This window comes from Trichechus manatus, unplaced genomic scaffold, assembly GCF_000243295.1.
Source record: "Trichechus manatus latirostris isolate Lorelei unplaced genomic scaffold, TriManLat1.0 scaffold00058, whole genome shotgun sequence".
NCBI classification, from domain to species: domain Eukaryota; kingdom Metazoa; phylum Chordata; class Mammalia; order Sirenia; family Trichechidae; genus Trichechus; species Trichechus manatus.
Genome location: NW_004443994.1, coordinates 7599805 through 7619496, shown reverse-complemented (window position 1 = coordinate 7619496; position 19692 = coordinate 7599805). Strand labels below are relative to the sequence as shown.

At 37.5% G+C, this 19692-nt stretch overlaps 1 protein-coding gene across 3 annotated transcripts in view; it reads left to right on the top strand.

Moving 5' to 3' along the window:
- Positions 1–19692, top strand: part of EVI5 (ecotropic viral integration site 5) — a 286322-nt gene that overhangs the window by 133939 nt on the left and 132691 nt on the right. For all 3 annotated transcript variants that reach the window (XM_023733439.1, XM_023733437.1, XM_023733438.1), the window contains 4 exons: positions 142–285; positions 1419–1508; positions 1614–1711; positions 7671–7731. In XM_023733439.1, the coding sequence (XP_023589207.1) occupies positions 142–285; positions 1419–1508; positions 1614–1711; positions 7671–7731 (393 nt within the window). The remainder of the gene's footprint in view (positions 1–141; positions 286–1418; positions 1509–1613; positions 1712–7670; positions 7732–19692) is intronic.

The window sequence follows — 19692 nt, the reverse complement described above, 5'->3', positions numbered from 1 at the left end:
TGAATGTATCAGTTTCTACATCTCAGCTTTTTCACAATTCCCATTCTTTGTGTCTGGTATAGGCTAATTCTAGTGCATATACAACAATCTAATTTAAAACGCTCAATATTATGTTTTAACTATTTCTTTTCTTCTCTTTAGGAGCATCTTCCAGAGCTCTTTGTACACTTTCAATCTCAGAGTTTTCATACCTCAATGTATGCATCATCCTGGTTTCTGACTATCTTTCTTACAACTTTTCCACTACCAATTGCGACAAGGATATTTGATATCTTTATGTCTGAGGTAAGCTAATGGGTAGACTAGGAGTCCCTGGGTGGCGCATGTGGCTAAGCACTCAACTACAAGCTGAAAGGTTGGCAAATCAAACCCACCCAGAGGCACCTTGGAAGACAGGCCTGGTGATCTGCTTCCAAAAGGTCACGGCCATGACCCTATGAGCAGTTCTGCTCTGACACACGGGGTCATTGTGAGTCAGAATTGACTCAACGGCAGCTTACAACAACAATGATAAACTAGTAGTAAGAGCTGAGTAAAGAGATCATTGGGTTAATTAGAGCCAGGGCAATGAGGGAAATATTAAGGGAGACCCATGTGTCCCATGCTAAGCTGCTTACATGGATAATTTCCTTTAAAGCTTATAAGAACCCTATCAGGTAGATACTGTTATTACATTGGCTGGATGATAGATGAGGAAACGACTGAGGGTGAGAGAAAGGTTAAGTAGCATGTCTGTGAATACACAGTACATAAATGGTATAGTAAGTAACCAGGATTGAAATGTAGGCAGTCAAGTTCTGGCACCCACACTCTTAATCAAACCTCTGTATTACCTCCTGATTGATATACTGAGAGTTAGTGAAAGGTAAAATTTGCCTTACAGTTAATATTGTTGCAACACATCTGTTACTCAAGGCAAGAAGTGTAATACATGAGTAAAACTGAGCTGCTTTTATTCTCTGAACACATTCTAGGTAGTCCTTTTAATTGTCAGTGACACATAGTCGTGATCTTTATTTTCTGAACCCAGTGTTAATGTTATTAATAACATCTTGGGAAGATTAATTTATATTACCTAGTTAGATTATTTTAGATAGGAGTTGCCAGACTATGGTTTGTGTGCCAGATCTGTCTTGCTGCCTGTTTTTGTAAATAAAGTTTTCTTGGAACACAGCCACTCCCGTTCGCTTTTGTGTTGTCTGTGTCAGCTCTAGGGCTTTAACAGCTAAGCTGAGTAGTTGTTACAGATACCATATGGCCTGCAAAGCCTAAGGTATTTACTGTTTGACTCTTTACAGAAGATGTTTGCTGATTCCTAGTTAAAATCCCTAAATGTTTACCTTAATACTATTTTGAATGATCGGTTTTTGTTGAGGAAGAGTAAGACAAATTTAGATTTATATAATTTGTTTCCTCAGGGCTTAGAAATAGTGTTTCGAGTAGGATTAGCACTCCTTCAAATGAATCAGGCAGAACTAATGCAACTTGACATGGAAGGGATGTTGCAGGTAAGTCAGTTCATGATTTCTTGAATGCCTTTAGTTTTGACTGTTAATCACTTAATAATAATGGGCACTAAATAGTTCTTATGTTTTTCTTTTATTGTATCTTAGCACTTTCAGAAGGTCATTCCACATCAGTTTGATGGTGGTACAGACAGATTAATCCAGGCAGCTTACCAAGTCAAATACAACTCAAAAAAAATGAAAAAGTAAGTATTACAAAGCTACAGTAATCTAAGTAGTGTGGTGCTGCTATAACAATAGACATATAGATCAATGGAATAACATTGAGAGTCAAGAAATAAACCTGTGTATCTATGGCCAATTGATTTTGTGACAAGGGTGCTAAGTCCATCCAGTGGGGAAAGAATAGTCTCTTCAGTAACTGGTGCTGGGACAAATGGATCTTCACATGCAAAAGAATGAAGTTGGACCCATACTTCACACCAGATTTAAAAATTAACTCTTGTGCAGCCACCACCCATAATTGTTGCTAAAACCATGAAACACTCAAAACGAAACACAGGAGTAGTGCTTTGGGACCTAGTTTTCAGCAATGGAATCTTCACACTAGCAACAAAAGACAAAATAGATAAACTGGACTTTATCAAAATTAAAAATTTTTGTGCATCAAAGGGCTTTATCTAGAAAGTAAAGACACAGCCTACAGAATGGGAGAAAATTTGGGGGAACTAGATATCTGATAAGGGTTAAATATCCAGGATATATATAAAGAATTCCTACACCTCAACAACAGAAAGACAAACAACTCAGTCAAAAAATGGACAAAAGACTTGAATAGGCGTTTCACCAAAGAAGACATACAAATCCAATAGACACATGGAAAGATGCTCAATGTCTTTAGTCATTAGGGAAATGCAAATCAAAACCGCAGTGAAATACCACTTCACCCCCACTAGGATGACTATTAGAAAAATGGAAAATAACAAGTGTTGATGAAGATATGAAGAAATTGGCAACCTTATCCATTGCTGGTGGGAATGTAAAATGGTGAAGCTTGTGTTTATTGGCCTTGAGTGTTTTCTGTTGTTTTTTTTTTTTCTTTCCTCCATTTTCTATTACATTGTCTACTTATTACATTGACTACTTCTTATTGATTAGTAGTTGTTTATGTATATTCTGGATAGTAGTCATTTGCCAGTATTAAAAAATGAGTCTCTTCCATTTCTACTAAGTAATGCTCTTGGACTATGTCACAAATGAAGACTTGGACCTGGCTTTGAAGAAAAGTTTGAGCTTCCTGTAGGTTGGAAGGTTGCAGAACAGAGAAGTAAATAGCTTATTATAGTGTGGTAAATGCTAATACCATAGATTATTAATTTAATGTAACACGTAAGAAAGATACCTAATCCATATGTCTTTAAAGCGGTGTACATAGCTTGCTGAGGGTCAGAAAAACATTCTACAGCATGGTGACTAGATTTTCCATTTTTATCTGTATTCTTTCCTAAAATTTATCTGCCATAACATTCCTATGGTAGCGATGGCTTGGTTCTCCTTTCTATCCCTTCTTTCACAAGCTGCCTTCTCCCACTTTATAAAGGGAGGACATACCTGTTACCCACCCCAAATCTTACTATGATACATTCATTACTTTGATATGTGAAAAACTGTGAGGCACCAAACAAAAGGGACAATTCCAGAATGCATTGCTCCTGAAGGACTGTCCTCTGAGAGAGCAAAGCAAGAAAAATTGAAGGAAGTGGCTCTTTACTTCATACAGCTGACCAACACTTGGCAAGGCTGCCTGTCCTTCTCAGAATTGGAGTTAAGAGATGGTAGAATGGTGATCACAGGGGCAAGTATTAACATGTTTGATTTGAAAATTGAAGGCAGATTTTAATGACAGAAAGTAAATACACTTTGAATCATTGAGTTAATAGTAATGACTAGTTCTGCCAATCAGGTTATAGGGTAGATGTTCCATAAATTAAATGAGATTAGTCTCATTTAAAGTTTCAGTGCAAAAATTTCAGAGCACATGTAAATTATATGCTTTGCAACTACGTACACTTCAGGTGAAAAAAATTTAGAAGTCTTCTTTAAAATGTTTAAGAGGAGACATTCTTTAAGTGGGTATGTGAGCAGAAAAATTTCAGGGCCACTGACATGGTAGCGTAGGAAGATGGCAGAGAATGAAAATTCAGATTGTTTTCTGAACAGGATGACACCTTAGTACAGTTTTGACAAACTTACGGAGTACTGTTTATAGTAATTCCTGGAGTTAAATGATGACTACAACAGAAAGTCCCTGCTGTTGTGGAACTTACAGCAGTGCAGAAGACTGACAGAGATTTTATATAAAGTATAATTTCCATCAGTGAAAGTGCCACAAAGAAAAGTAAAGCAGGATGAAGGGACAGAGAGTGATGGGGTGCTATTTTTAGATAGGGCAGTCAGACAAGGTCTTGCTGGTAAGTTACCGCTTGAACAAACACCTAAAGAAGTAGAGAGGAAGCCATGTGATTATTGGAGAAAGTGTATTCCATGCTGAGTGAATAGTAGGCATAAAGGCTAAGGGAGGAATGTGATTGATATGTTCAAGGAACAGCAAGAAAGTGAGTGTGGCTGGAATAGCACAGACAAATAGGAGTCTGGTGGGCAGTGAGGTCAGAGATGTGGTGGCGAGTTAGAGAGGTTTAAAGCTGTGCTGTCCAGTATGGTAACTGCTGGCCCCGTGTGATTATTTAAATTAAATGCAATTAAAAATTACTTCCTCAGTTACATTAAGCACATTTCATGTGCTCGGTATTAGCATGGATAGAGAACATTTTCAAAATTGCCAAAAAAGTTCTACTGGACACCATAGGCCAGCCTTTATTCTAAGTCTGAGGGGCAATGATTAGAGAGTTTTGACAAAAGTGAAATGATTTGATTTTAAAAGTTTCACTCTTTTTGCTGTCTAGAAGGGTAAGTAGAGGTTGGCCAGATGAAGAGAAGGAGGGCATTTTAGGCAGAAGGGTAGTATGTACATGGGCTCAGAGGTTCCTTTAAGACATGTAAGTTGCAAGAGATCAGTCTTAGCCTTTGACTTTTTTGTTTAAGTTTTTATTTTAGTGTGCTTTTGAAGTTATGAAAAAGTTACAAATATAGTAAGGGACTCCCATATACCCTTTACCCAGATTCACCAATTGTTTTCATTTTGCCCCATATACTTTATTATTCTCTGCCCCCATATGTGTAAATGATGATGTTTGTGTATATGTACGTATGTGTATAGGTAAAATACATACCTCCTCTTGTTGGGAATCATTCTAGAGTAAGTTGGAGACATTGTGTCCTTTATCCTTAAATACTTGAATATGTATTTCCTAAGAACAAGGACTTTTTTTTTAAACCGTAAACCTAGTAGTTGTCAAAATAAGGAAATTATCCTAGATAAAATACTATTATCTAATCCACAGCTGTATTCAAATTTTATCATTTTTTCTCAATAATATCGTTTATAGTATTTTTCCCCCTGGTTCAGGATCCAGGCCAGGATTATGCATTACTTTTAATTGTCTTATCAGTTGGATCTCCTTTAATCTGAAACACTTCTTTATCCTTTGTGTTTTTTGATCTTTAAGAGTAAAGGCCAGTTATTTTGTAGAAAATCCTGCAGTTCTAGTTTTTCTGAGGTTTCCTGATGAATAGATTCAGTTTGTGCATTTTTGGCAAACATAGCAATGGATATTGTGTCTTCTGAGTACATCATATGACAGGTATACGATACTGGTTTGTCTCAAAATTGATGTTAGTTTAGCTTTGATTACTTGGTTAAGGTGATGTCTGCCAGGTTTCACTACTATAAAGTTACTATTTTTTCTTTTGCAGTTAGTAAGTAATGTATGGTGAGAGACTTTGAGGTTATATAATATCCTGCTTATCAAACTTTCCTTCACAAGTTTTATATCCATTTATGATTTTCTCACTCCATCATCCTTCTTTATTACTTGTCATTCTACTGTAAGGAAGAGCTTTCCCTTTTTCTTCATTTATTATTTACTTATAGCAATGTAAATTCATGGATTCTTACTTTATGCAGTGGATTATAACTCATTACTATCAAATTGTCCCTGATTTGTCCAGTGGGAGCCCCTTCGAACTTGCTGCTGTGTCCTTTTCACGTGTGCCCATGATTCTTTAAGAATTCCCTTAATTTTAGGGCAACAAGGTGGTTTTTCTGTGAATCTGAAACTATTCTAAGAAATAAAGTTTATTTAAAGACACTATCAGTGGAGATAGAGAAGTAATAATGGATTAGAGCAGTGTTAAGGAGATTGAATTGGACGTGCTTGGTGACTGAATTGGAAGGAGGTGATTAAATGATGACTTCTAGTGTTTTAGGTGCACAAATGAGTGATGGTAACATTTATCGCATGATAAACAACAAGATGTCTACTTCAGAGTAGTCATTTGGGAAGGCTATAAACTTCAGCAGTGCAACCATTGTTTAAAACCTTTTGCAACTCTTTGGAGTCTTTGTATCTTGTATTGTTTTAGATATAGGATAGTGAGAGACAGGATGTAACCTTAGGCAAATTTCATAACAACCTAGATAGATTATTATTTTACTGTGAGTTAAATGAGATTATGTATATTTTGAAAGCACTTAAAGTACCTGAAAAAGTACGTCATGACAGATTTTTGTCCTTTGAGGAAGAATTTGAGCTTTGAAGCAGCTCAAACTTATTTGGACCCTGATCTGGTTAATATTTGGAGTAAACTTGGTATTAACTTTCTTGATTGAGAGCAAGATATTAAAATAATATGGTAGTACTAATTTTTGTGGGGTTGTAAACTTTTTTAAAAAGATAATTTAGGTCCCTGGGTGGTGTAAGCAGTTTGTGCTTGGCTACTAACTGAAAGGTTGGTGGTTTGAATTCACCTGGTGGCACCATGGGAGAAAGGCCTGATGATCTGCTTCTGTAAAGATTTCAGGCAAGAAAACCCTATGGAACAGTTCTGCTCTCTACCACATGGGCTTACCATGAGCTGGAATTGACTCGATGGCAGAGGGGCTTTTTGTTTTGTTTTAGACTTAGAGTAGAATTGTAACAATAGTACATTCCATTTGTTTGCCATATCTCCTTACTCTTCCATTAGTGACAGTTCCCTTAGCTTTTTCTCATCTTTCATGATTTTGGCACTTCTGAAGAGAACTGGTCAGTTATTTTGTAGAATATCCTTCAATTTGGGTCTGTTTGGTGTTTTCTCTTGATTAGATTGAGGTTATGCATTGTTGGGAAGGATGCTGAAGAGGTGATGTGCCCTTCTTAGTGCATCATAATAGCGGGTGCACGATGTCCGCATATGTTACTGGTGATGTTAATCTTTATCAGTAGGCTCAAATGCTTTCTGCCAGGATTCTGTACTGTAAACTTAGTATTTTCCCCTTTGTAACTACTAAATATTTTGAGAGAGATACTTAGAGACTATGCTTAAACTTTGGCCCACTTATGTTAGCACCCATTGGTGGTATTTGCAGAAGTTATTATTGTGGAATTCTAGTGGTGATTTTTCTATTAAGGTCATCCTTTTTTTGTTTATTAATTGGAACTCTTCTGTAAGGAATGGTTGTTCCTTCTTCTCTATTATATATTTTTTAAAGTCAACTGGATAAGAGCCAGTTGAACTGAACAGATGTGTTTTAATTTGATAGGGAAGGATGGGTGGTTCTTTTCTAAGTCCAGGGTTGAATAGAATCTGTAAACTCAGTCCTGTGTTTGGTGTCCAATTTCTAAACTTTGCTTTTGTATGGTTCTTACTTTTATCATTTATGAAGTAATTTTTTATAAGAACTCTTGTAACTCTTTATTCACATGCTATGTCTCATAATGAGTGTCTAACATTATAAGTTGGGGTAACCTAAAGAAATTATGTTTTCTGTGTGTTAATAAAGTGAAACCTGTGAGAGCTGGAACTCAGTGGGACTGCCTTGTTTTTGTGAGTCTTGGAAGTTCCGCCTTTGACAGGGTGAAGTCTTACCACTTTTTATCGCTCTCTATTAGTGGAAAATATTTGAGTTTTCCTTCTCTGACAGGTTTCTGCCTTACACATGTTCTGACTTTCACAGATTTTACTGTATATTATTTTTAAAATGTATAATTTAAAAACTGCTTTTAAATGAAAACATACCTTTAACTCTTTATTTTTCCTTCTTAGGCTTGAAAAGGAATACACTACAATAAAAACTAAAGAAATGGAAGAGCAAGTTGAAATTAAAGTAAGCATCTCAGACCTTTTGAAAGTGCTAAAGATAAATTGATCGAAGTCAGTTATTTGGCAATAGGATGTTAAGTTGTATTGATACATTGTTACCTATCTGCAGTAAAATTAGCAATGAAGTTTTGTTTGTATTTATTATATTTATTTACCATTCCACTAAATTATAGTTTAAAATGTACGTTTCAAAAACCAGAATAATGTGACCAAAGTGACTCATCCTAGTGTCAAAGAGAGCAGCTCTTTCCTTTTTCCAGGTTTGTTGAGGGGTCATTAGAAAAAAATACTTTCATGGTTTTTAACATAATTAAAAAGTGGCAGAGAAGGTAATCTGTAACAGGGTCTGTGCTGAGACACTGCAGTATAATCTGAGGCAGACCAAATAGAGCAAATCATTACACTAGAACTAATTATGGCTGCCTTAGAACTGCAAGGAGCTTTGACTAATTCAGTTTTCTCTTCTCTAAGCAAGGATTATACTTTTGAACTACTTCCCTCCAGAGAAACAGGTACATTTTCAACTTGAAAGGCGTAACAATTCCATATGTACCTTAAAATTCTTACTTGTACCCGCTGTGGGCGCAGTGGTTAAGAGCTCAGCTGCTAACCAAAAGGTCAGCAGTTTGAATCCACCAGCCACTCCTTGGAAACCCTATGTGGCAGTTCTACTCTGTTCTGTAGGGTTGCTATGAGTCGAAATTGACTTGATAGCATCTGCTTTGGTTTTACTGGTAGGCCAAGGAATCCTTAAGTTAAGGGTCTTTTGGAGCCATTGAGAGGTGGAACTTAAGGAAAGTTATATTTGCTTTTATGCTGCTATTGCAGGATGGCGATGATGAGCAGGAGCATGGCTTAGTCAAGGAACCTAGTGACAGGCTGATCCAGTTTCTTTTCATCGCTTTATCCCCCTCACAGAAATAAAAACAAAAAATAATTTTTATTGAGTAACTTCAGTTTTTTTTTACTTTGTGTTTGAGTATTTCTGATTTTTGACTTGGACCTGACAAGACACCAGAGGACCACCTTATTTACAATTAATTAACAATGTATTAATTGAACTCTGTTATTAAATACCACTTTCTTATTTAGACCCCGCAGGTCCCTTTTACAAGTGAATGAGTTCTGTTAAACTAGTACCCTTTCTTCCTTTGTCCTCCTCAAAGGCCTTGTGGGAGATCATCTCTCTTATTTGCATATGTGACCTCTTTCTCATAAACTATGGCTGCTCTTTTCTAGGTGTTTTCATTCCCATCTCTGTCATCTATTCCCTGTCAAATGGAAATAGATACTTCTACGTTTTTGAGAGAGGGAAAAGATATTTTGTGGATGTTTTTCTCTACTCTCCCCCTTTTTTTTAATCCTGTCATCCAGTTGCTGCTCTACTACTTGCTTTTCTTTTAGGTACCATGAGTAAGGGTTATATTAAATTATACCCTGCACTTCAACCTACTGAATGTAAAAAGTACGTAATCCTGATGAGTGAGGCAAGAGTATGGGTTATTGCACACTGTGAGTATTGGGAACTGCAAATCAAGAATCTGAGGATGGGGAAGCCATCCTGTCCATTTCACCATACTGTGTTATTTAAAAAAAAAAAAAAATCACAGTTATATGAATAACCCTTGCTTTTGAAGAAGTGTCTTCTAAAATTAAGTCACATGGATATAGAAACACCAAAAGGCATTTTCGAAAAGCTCTTTAGCAGATTTTAACCTATATTTGCAATTTTTTAAAAACACTTCATTTTTTAAAAATATTTTTAAAAAGTCATAGTTCATATATTTTACAAAACTTTAGAATACCAGCTCCATGTGTCTCAGGCAAACACAGATGGTATAAAATTATTTATAGAGAAGAATCTGGAAAGAAAGAATTAAAGTTAGTGAAACATATCGGGTAAATAAATTATGCTTATTTCAAAGGTAGTCTGTTCCTTTTTTTATAATTTTGTTTCCACATAGTTCTTCCTTATTCTTGTATCATTTCATCTCTTTCTTTACCCCATCTGCCCTGGTGAGTGGTTAAGAAATCAGCTGCTAACCAAAATGTTGGCAGTTCGAATTCACCAGCCACTGCTTGGAAACTCTATGGGGCAGTTCTCATCTGTTTTATAGGGTCACTATGAGTCAGTATTGACTTGATGAGAATGGGTTTGGTTTTTTTTTACCCCCCAAAAAAGGGCAAAAACAAAACAGTTTTTATTGAGTGACTGCACTGTTTTTTACTTTATGCTTTGATATGTCTGATTTTTTACTTGGATCTGGCAAGTTACCTGATGATCAGATGACCATCTTATTTACAGTTAATCAGTCATATGTTAATTGAGCCTTGCTGTAAAATGGGAAATACCACCTCCTTGCTCACAACTCCCCCCAGGTCCCTTTTACGGGAATGGATTCTGTCAAACTATTACTTTCTTGCCTTGGTCCTCCTCAAAAGCCTCTGGGGAGAAAGTCTTGTACCATTCTTTACACAGGCAAATGGTGTGACCATCAAATGATTTGATGTTTTGATATGGAAGTATAAAATCAGCCCATGATATTGTAAGATGTGTTTATGGTGTTTATTTTTACTTTAATTCTAAGATCTTTGGGGTGGTTACCTTTTATTCTAAGAATTAATGTCTGTCAGCGAGCTCCCTGGTCAAGATTGTGAATCTTATGTGTTGTCTACCCCTTCTCTAAAAGTGTTATAGAAAGTTTTGGATGATAATATGGCTTCATATGGAGAGTCATACATTTTACTGTGTGAAATTTTTTGTTAATAGAAACACCTTTATCAGTATCTTCTTCCAATCTATTGATGTTCCACCTAAGGGTGAGGAGGTAAGAAATATTAAAATTCTAGCTTATAGTAGGGTAACCCACAAGTCTTTAAAATAGAAAAACCTTTATCCCCCTCACTCTGTTTAAGGCTGACATACAAACTGATAATCTAATTTCCACATTTGCATTTGTGCTTTGGGACATAGAGATCTAAAGTCCTACAAATGTTAGAAATGCTAACTGATTTTTAGCTAGAAGTTGAATATTTTTCCTATCCCAAAAATTATGAAGTATTTTAGATAGGCTGAGACCAGAGAATAATGTAAAAGAGACTTGTGTATCTACTGCCTGGCATAAGAAAGAAAACATGACAGATATTATCAAAGCTATCCAGGAATTATATTTAACAATCAATGTGAAATATTAGAATTGGGGCTCAGATTTATTCAACAGTATATGATGGGCCGTTTGAATGCATCATCTCCCTTAATTCTTATAATAGTCTTATGAGTGGGTTCTTAACTGTCGTTTTTCAGTGAAGAACTAAGCTCAGAAAGCTGAAATAATATGCCAGTTGTCACATTACTAGAAAAGAGTGAAAATCAAGGATTTCAGCTCTGATTTGTATTATTTTCAGGCCCATATGTGTCCTTCAAATATATACAGTGCTGCTTTCCAAGAGAGACTTTGATGTATTAGTGATGTAAGAAGGATTAGGATGCCAGTTTTTCTGTGGCATTACAAGCTTTTCATTAAAAAACTAATGGCTACATAATAATATCTGATGAGGGTATAGTAGCATAAATTATTTAATAATCCATTCAGATACTTATAGTGCCTAGCTACATGCCAGGCAGTGTTCTTGGCACTTGAGATGGTGGTTATGAAACAAATTCCTGCCCTTGTAGAGCTTACATTCTGGTATGCATGTCAGACTATAAACAAAGAAGTAAAATGTATAGTATTTTAGATGGTGATAAATGTTAAGGGAAAAACAGTGCCTCAGGGAACGGAAATGTAAAATGGTACTGTTTGGGTTGAAAATTTAGAGGAGGTGACCAGATGACTTTTGAATAAAGACCTAAAGGAAGTGAGGGAGCTTGATACAAGGATATCTGAAAGAGGGGCAGAACCTCGTCAGGAGTGTGCCTGGTGAGAAATAGGAAGCCATTGTGGATGTAACATCATGAGTGAACAAGAGAGTGGTGGGGGCTGAGATGGAGGAGTGGCAGATAATGTAGGATGTTGTAGATCATTGTAAAGACTTTTGCTTTTACTCTGGTGAGATGGGAAGCTTCTGGGGATTTTCAGTAAAGGACAAGATCTGACTTAAGTCTTCAGTGGATTCCCTGGATGCTGTTGAGAATAGATTGCAGGAGGTGAGAGCAGAACCGGGGAGACTAACTAGAAGGCTGGTGAAGTAATCTAGGTAAGAGATTGTCACTTGGACTGGAGAGATGAGCAGTGGTTGAATATATTTTAAAGTAAAGCTGACATATTAAATGTGGAGGTGTGAAAAGGAGAGGAATCAAGCTTTTTGGCCTGAACAATTAGAAGAATTGAGTTCCTAGTATATAAGATGGGGAAGTCTACAGGAGGCTCTGGTTTAGGAGGGAATATTAAGAGCTCAGTTTTGGATACTTTAAGTATGAGAGATCTAGGAGATCTCCAAGAAGGTCCTTGAATATTTGGATCTGGAGTTGAGAGGACATGCTTGAGATATAAATTTGGCAAGATATAAAATTGGCAAGAAGGTGGAATTGAAAGCACGGAGAATGGATGGGATTACCTGGGGAATGAGTGTAGATAAAACAGAGACGAGAATTCAAGAATTGAGCCCAAGCACAAGGCAACATTTAAAGGTTAGGTAGACTGGTGGAAAGCAGCCAAGAAAGCCAAGAGAAAACCAGAGAAGTGTGGTGTCCTGGAAGCCAAGAAAAAAAATTGTCTCAGGAAAGGAGAAAGGTTTAGCATGTCAAGTGCTGGAGATAGTTTCTGTGAGATGAGGACTGATTAATGACCATTGGAGGTATCAGCCTGGAGATAATCTGGAAAAGAGCAGAGAAGTGATGGGAACTAAAACGTGACTGGAATGAAAGGAGAAGATTGGAGATAACAAGTGTAGATATCTTTAAAAGAATTTGCTATAGAGAGGAGAGAAATTGGACAGTAGCCAGAGAGGATAGTGATGTTGAGTTTTTGCTTATGTTTTTCTTTTAAAGATGAGAGAAATAATCACATGTTTCTATGGTGATGATCAAGTAGGAAAAACTGATGGTGTGTGGAAGAGAAGCGATAACTGCTGGAGGCGGGAGGGTATGGGATTTAGTACATAGGTAGGAGCCTTAACTTGGACTACTAGCATGGATAGGTAATCCACAATAACAGGAGAGGAAGTAACGTAAATGGGCATAAATGCACATAAGATGTAGGATGTGGTTGTGGGAGCTTGTGGAAGTTCTATTTTGATTGTTTTGATTTTTTCAGTGAAATTGTAAGCAGGATTATCAGTGGAGAGTGATAATGGGATGCGGTTGCTGGTTTGAAGAAAGAGGAGCAAGTATGAAATAGTGATGTAGGAGAGTGGAAGAAAGAATGAACTAGAGAAATACATTGTTATTACTAGGCATAATAATAACTGAATTTAGTGATCAAGAATTTAAATAAACATCATGGTTGTGTTTTTCTCCAGTCATGCTTAGCTGCATAGGTGCAGGCACGATTCACGGAGAGTTGACCCAGAGTAGTGGTTTCAAAGGGGGATAAATGTAAGGGAGGGTCTATACTGAGTGGAAATTAAACTTGGTAAAGAGGGAAGAATGAGGCATTGGGGTTCAGTGGTAGAGTTCTTGCCTTCTATATGGGAAATCTGGGTTTATTTTTCAGCCAGTGTACCTCATGTGTATCCACCACTGGTCTGTCACTGGAGCCTTGCATGTTGCTGCAATGCTGGACAGGTTTCAGTGAAGCCCCTAGACCAAGATGGACAAAGAAGTAAGGCCTGGTGATCTATTTCCGAAAATCAGTCTATAGATCACAACAGTCTGATCCACAACTGCTTATGGGGATGGTGCAGAACTGGGCAGCATTTCGTTCAGTTGTGGATGGAGCTGCCATGAGTCGGGCCAACTCGACAGCAGCTAATAACAGCAACAGAAAGAGAAAAGAGGACATCAGGGTGAAGGATAATAAAAAGTTGATAGGATCACCTGTTTGTCCCAATGAGAATGTTGGAATAGCATTATTTCATAAAGAATAGGAGATGATAGTGGGAGAGTGGATTATTTGAAATTGAGATTCCCCTCTTTTGGGATATATAGGTTGTTTCTCACTTTTCTGTATTAAAAATGATACTAATAGTTAACATCTTTGTATATAAAGTTTTTTGGCACCTGGTATTATAGGAGCCCATCAGTCGTGCTCATGATTAAGCACTGGCTGCCAACTGAAAGTTTGGTGGTTTGAATCTAACCAGAGGTACCTCAGAAGAAAGGCCTGGCAATCTACTTCCTGAACATCAGAACCATCGGAAACCCTTGGACTATAATTCTACTTCGAAACAAATGCGGTTATTATCAGTTGGAATCAATGCCGCAGAAGCTGATTGGGCTTGATTATTATTCCAGTGTTGTTGTTAGGTGCCGTCAAGTCAGTTCTGACTCATGGTGACCCTATGTACAACAGAACAAAACACTGCCCGGTCCTGCACCATCCTCACAATCATTGCTATGTTTGAGCCCATTGTTGCAGGCACTGTGTCAATGCATCTCATTGAGGGTCTTCCTTCTTTTTTGCTGACTCTCTACTTTACCAAGCATGATGTCCTTCTCCAGGGACTGGCCCCTCCTGATCACATGTCCAAAGTATGTGAGACGAAGTCTCGCTATCCTTGCTTCTGAGGAGCATTCTGGTTGTACTTCTTCCAGGACAGATTTGTTCATTCTTTTAGCAGTCCATGGTATATCCAATAGTCTTTGCCAGCACTATGATTCAAAGGCATCAATTCTTCTCTGGTCTTCCTTTTTCATTATTTAGCTTTCACATGCATATGAGGCAAATGAAAACACTATGGCTTGGGCCCTGATGGCACAGTGGTTAAGAGCTTGGCTGCTAACCAAAAGATCAGCAGTTTGAATCTACCAGCCCCTCCTTGGAAACCCTCTGGGGCGGTTCTCCTCTGTCCTACAGGATCACTATGAGTTGGAATCGACTCGACAGCAGTGAGTTTAGGTTTTTTTTTTGGTTTTGGGTCAGGCATACCTTAGTCCCTAAAGTTACATCTTTGCTTTTTCACACTTTAAAGAGGTCTTTTGCAGCAGATTTGCCCAATGAAATAAACACTATGTGATTTCTTGACTGTTGTTTCCATGGGTGTTAATTGTGGATCCAAGTAAAATGAAATCCTTGACAACTTCAATCTTTTCTGCATTTGTCATGATGCTGCTTACTGGCCCGGTTGTGAGGATTTTTGTTTTCTTTATGTTGAGGTCTAATCCATACTGAAGGCTGTAGTCTTTGATCTTCATCAGTAAGTGCTTCAAGTCCTCTTCACTTTCAGCAAGCAAAGTTGTTTCATCAGCATATCAGGTTATTTTAAAGAGTCTTCCTCCAATCCTGATGACTCATTCTTTTTCATATAGTCCAGCTTCTCAGATTATTTGCTCAGCATACAGATTGAATGAGTATGGTGAAAAGATGCAGCCCTGACACACACCCTTCTTGACTTTAAACCACATAGTATCCCCTTGTTCTGTTTGAATGACTGCCTCTTGTTCTGTGTACAGGCTCCTTGTGAGCACAATTAAGTGTTCTCGAATTCCCATTCTTTGCAATGTTATCTATAATTTGTTATGATCCACACAGATTTGCATAGTCAGTAAAACACAGGTAAACATCTTTCTGGTATTCTCTGCTTTCAATCAAGATCCATCTGACGCCAGCAATGATACCCTCTGCCACGTCCTCTTGAATCTGGCAGCTCTCTGTCAATGTACTGCTGCAGCTGCTTTTGAGTGGTTTTCAGCAAAATTTTACTTGCGTGTGATATTAATGATATTGCTCGATAATTTCCTCATTCTTTTGGAGCACCTTCCTTTGAAATGGGCACAAATATGGATCTCTTCCGGTTGGTTGGCCAGGTAGTTGTCTTCCAAATTTCTTGGTATAGACAAGTGAGAACTTCAGCGTTGCGTCCATTTGTTGAAACATCTCAATTGGTATTCCGTCAGTTCCTGGAGCCTTGTTTTTAGCCAATGCCTTCAGTGCAGCTTGGACTTCTTCCTTTGTTCCCTCTGTTCTTGATCATATGCTACCTCCTGAAATGGTTGAACGTCGACCACTTCTTTTTGGTACAGTGATTCTGTGTATTCCTTCCATCTTCTTTTGATGGTTCCTGTGTCATTCAATGTTTTGCCCATAGAATCCTTCACTATTGCAGCTCGAGGCTTGAATTTTTCCTTCATTTCTTTTAGCTTGAGAAATGCTGAGCATGTGCTTCCCTTTTGGTTTTCTAACTCCATGTCTTTTCATATTTTATTATAATACTTTGCTTTGTCTTCTTGATTCGCCCTTTGAAATCTTTTGTTTAGCTCTTTTACTTCACCATTTCTTCCATTCACTTTAGCCACTCTGTGTTCAAGAGCAAATTTTAGAGTCTCTTCTGACATCTATTTTGGTCTTTTCTTTCTTTCTTGTCTTTTTAATGACCTTTTACTTTCTTTACATATGATGTTCTTGATGTCATCCCACAACTCAATTGGTTTTCAGTCATCAGTGTTCAGTGCATCAAATCTGTCCTTGAAATGGTCTCTAAATTCAGGTGGAATATACTCAAGGTCATATTTGTCTCTCGTGTACTTGTTCTAATTTTCTTCAGACTTGCATATGAGCATGTAAAAATGGTGTGTGTGCAGTATCTGACCTCTCTGATTTTCTTTCTCAAGGCGGCAGGGAGGAAAATCAAGATCAACAGCTCAAGGCTGTTTCCTATAAGGTGGAGGTGAGACATGCCTCCACCCTCCAATCTTGTTACTAGTCCTGACACCAACTGTCCCTCCCATGGCATTCTTTCCTTCTCTGCTGGGTTCAATAATTTGTTGCAGTGGCCACACAGAACTCACAGACATACTCAGGATTATGGTGTTTCTTAGGGAGGTAACAGGTTACATTTCAGACTCAAGAATGCTCAGGATACAGTTCTTCAATCAGGACAGCCTCTTCTCAGCCATGTCCACAGGCATGCTTCTCTCTGGCCCTTGGCCTCTTGTTCCCCATGGCCCTTTATCCTCTTGACCCCTCGGCCCAGCCTCTGCCCTCCTCAAGCAAGTGTTACAAAACTCTTTTAACTCTTCTGATAAGTGCCTGGAGGCACACCACTACACTAGTAAGCCTCCTACCCAAAGACACTCAGCTCTCTTGCTCCATGGGTTGGTACACCCATTGTAACCACCTTGCTCCGTGGGCCGGGAAGCCCATTGTGCCGTCTCCTGCTGGTCTGTTTCAGCTGCCTCTGCTGCTGCTGTTTTCTCTGCTGCTACTTCTTGCCATCTCTTGCTGTCTCCAGTGTTGCAGCTCTCTCACTGTCTCCTGGGTCTAGGAGGTCTCAGCGCAGGAATCCTGGGTCCAATGGACACACTCCACTCCTAGCTCTTCTTTCTTGGTGTTAGTAGTTCCCACTCTGGGATTGATTGCTCTTTTAAGCCTAGTGGGATGGCAAAACTGACCAATCCCCTCGTTAGAGTTCCGCACACCTTATTTGCATGGTCTCACCCCCACAAGGGTGCCATTCACCTTATTTACATTATTAGCAAGCTATCCAATCCCTTTGGTGGGCCACAGGCACTTCATTTGCATAGTCACACCAAGTTATTTGGTGGGACTTACAAAAACTATGGCTAGAAGGGCCATATTAAATAATTCACTCCACTGCAGAGCAATTGATGGTCTCTTCTGCAGTTGGCCCTTGGCCTTGTTCTGACTGATGATACTGAGCTACTCCATCATCTCTTTCCACAGATGTAGTCGATTTAATTCCTGTGTATTCCATCCGGCAAGGTCCACGTGTATAGTTGCTGTTTATGTTGTTGAAAAAGGTATTTGCAGTGAATAGGTCATCAGTCTTCCAGAACTCTATCATATGATCTCCGGCATCGTTTCTATCACAAAGGCCATATTTTCCAACTCCTGAGCCTTCTTTGTTTCCAGCTTTCGCATTCCAATCACTAGTAGTTATCAATGCATCTTGATTGCATGTTTGATCAATTTCAGACTGCAGAAGTTGGTAAAAATCTTCAATTTCTTCATCTGTGGCCTTAGTGGTTGGTGCGTAAATTTGAATAATAGTCCTATTAACTGGTCTTCCTTGTAGACATATGGATATTACCCTATCACTGAGAGCTTTGTTCTTCAGGATAGATGTTGAAATGTTCTTCTTGACTATGAATGTGCCACCATTCCTCTTCAAGTTGTCATTCCCAGCATAGCAGACCATATGATTGTCTGATTCAAAATGGCCAATACCAGTTCGTTTCTGCTCACTAATGCCTGAATATTGATTTTCAAGCCTTCCATTTCATCTTTGACCACTTCTAATTTTCTTAGATTCATACTTCATAATTCCACATTCTAATTATTAATAGATATTTGCAACTGTTTTTTCTCATTCTGAATGATGCCACATCAGCATATGAAGGTCCCAAAAGCTTTACTCCATCCACATCATTATGGTTGACCCTACTTTGAGGAGGCAGCTCTTCCCCAGTTGTATTTTGAGTGCCTTCCAAACGGAAGGACTCATCTTCCGGCACTGTATCAGACAATGTTCTGCTATTCTTAAGGTTTTCATTGGCCAGTTTTTTCAGAAGTAGATTGCCAGGTCCTTCTTCCAATTCCAGTATTATTCCAATAGCTAATTGTAAAAAGTAGAATTATTGAGTTACAGGATATGAGCATTTTCAAGACTTTTGATGTGTATCAAGTAAAGTTCCAAGAGAATCTTTCCAGGGTATATTCTTCTTAGCGACAAGTTCCCATTTCACTACTCTCAGTCTCATTTTCTCTTTTCTTATTTGATAAGGCAAAAACTACTTGTTTATGTTTGTTTTGCAAATTTACAAGATGTGTTTTTATGTAAAAGGTCATTTTCTATTGACCATTCTCTTTGTGATTTTTACTGTAAATTTTAGAAAACACTCTTCATAATTCCAGAAAATGTGATTATAAAGGAAGATATTGAAAAACTAATGAGAATTGAGTCAAGTGATATAATTTAATCATTAGGTTTCCTATATATCAGCAACAAACAGTTCAGAATATCTTGGGGAAAAATGTTCAACTTAAAAATAAAAGCTTAGATACAAGTAACCTCAGTGAAATATAGGATAGAAGCTATATGAATAAACAGTGAAAAACTTTACACATGCACATTTTTAAAAGATGAGAATAAAAGGTCAGACAAAAGTAAATTCATTGATTGAAAAATTTCATGTTATATAAAGATACTGATTTCTCCACAGAGTACATCTTAGCAATTGTAGGCAAATTTAATTCCTCGTAAAAGTCCAGTAGAATAAAAAAAACTAAAGAATAATTTTACAAAACAGATTCAAATAATAAAATGATATTTATGCCTAACTTAAAAAATAATAAGAATAATGCCTGTCATTAATCAAGTATATATTAAGTATATGTTAGATATATACTAGTGTTCTCATTTAATTCTTCTAATATCCTTGTAGGTATTATTACTCTTAATTGGCTAGATGAGGAAATAGAGATTCTAAGACATTAAATGACATTCACAGGTATTAATTGTAGAGCAAGGATTTGGGCTAAATCTGCCTAACTTCAAGAATTAGTCTCTTAACTACTTTAGTGTACTAGTAATAGGGGTTTAGGGGCAAATAAAACAATATAAGAATGGGAGAAATTAGCTCTACCATATATTAAAAGGGATTACAAAGCTATAATTACCAAAATACTGTGATACTAGTCCAAATAACAGACAGAAACACTTGAAACTTAATAAGTAACTGAGAAGCAGCCTATTATGTTTATCAATTCTTTTTTTTTTTAAATTGTACTTCAGGTGAAGGTTTACAGAACAGATAGTTTCTCATGAAACAGTAGTACACATATTGTTTTATGACATTGGTTAACAACCCCACGACATGTCAACCCTCTCGCTTCTCAACCTTTTT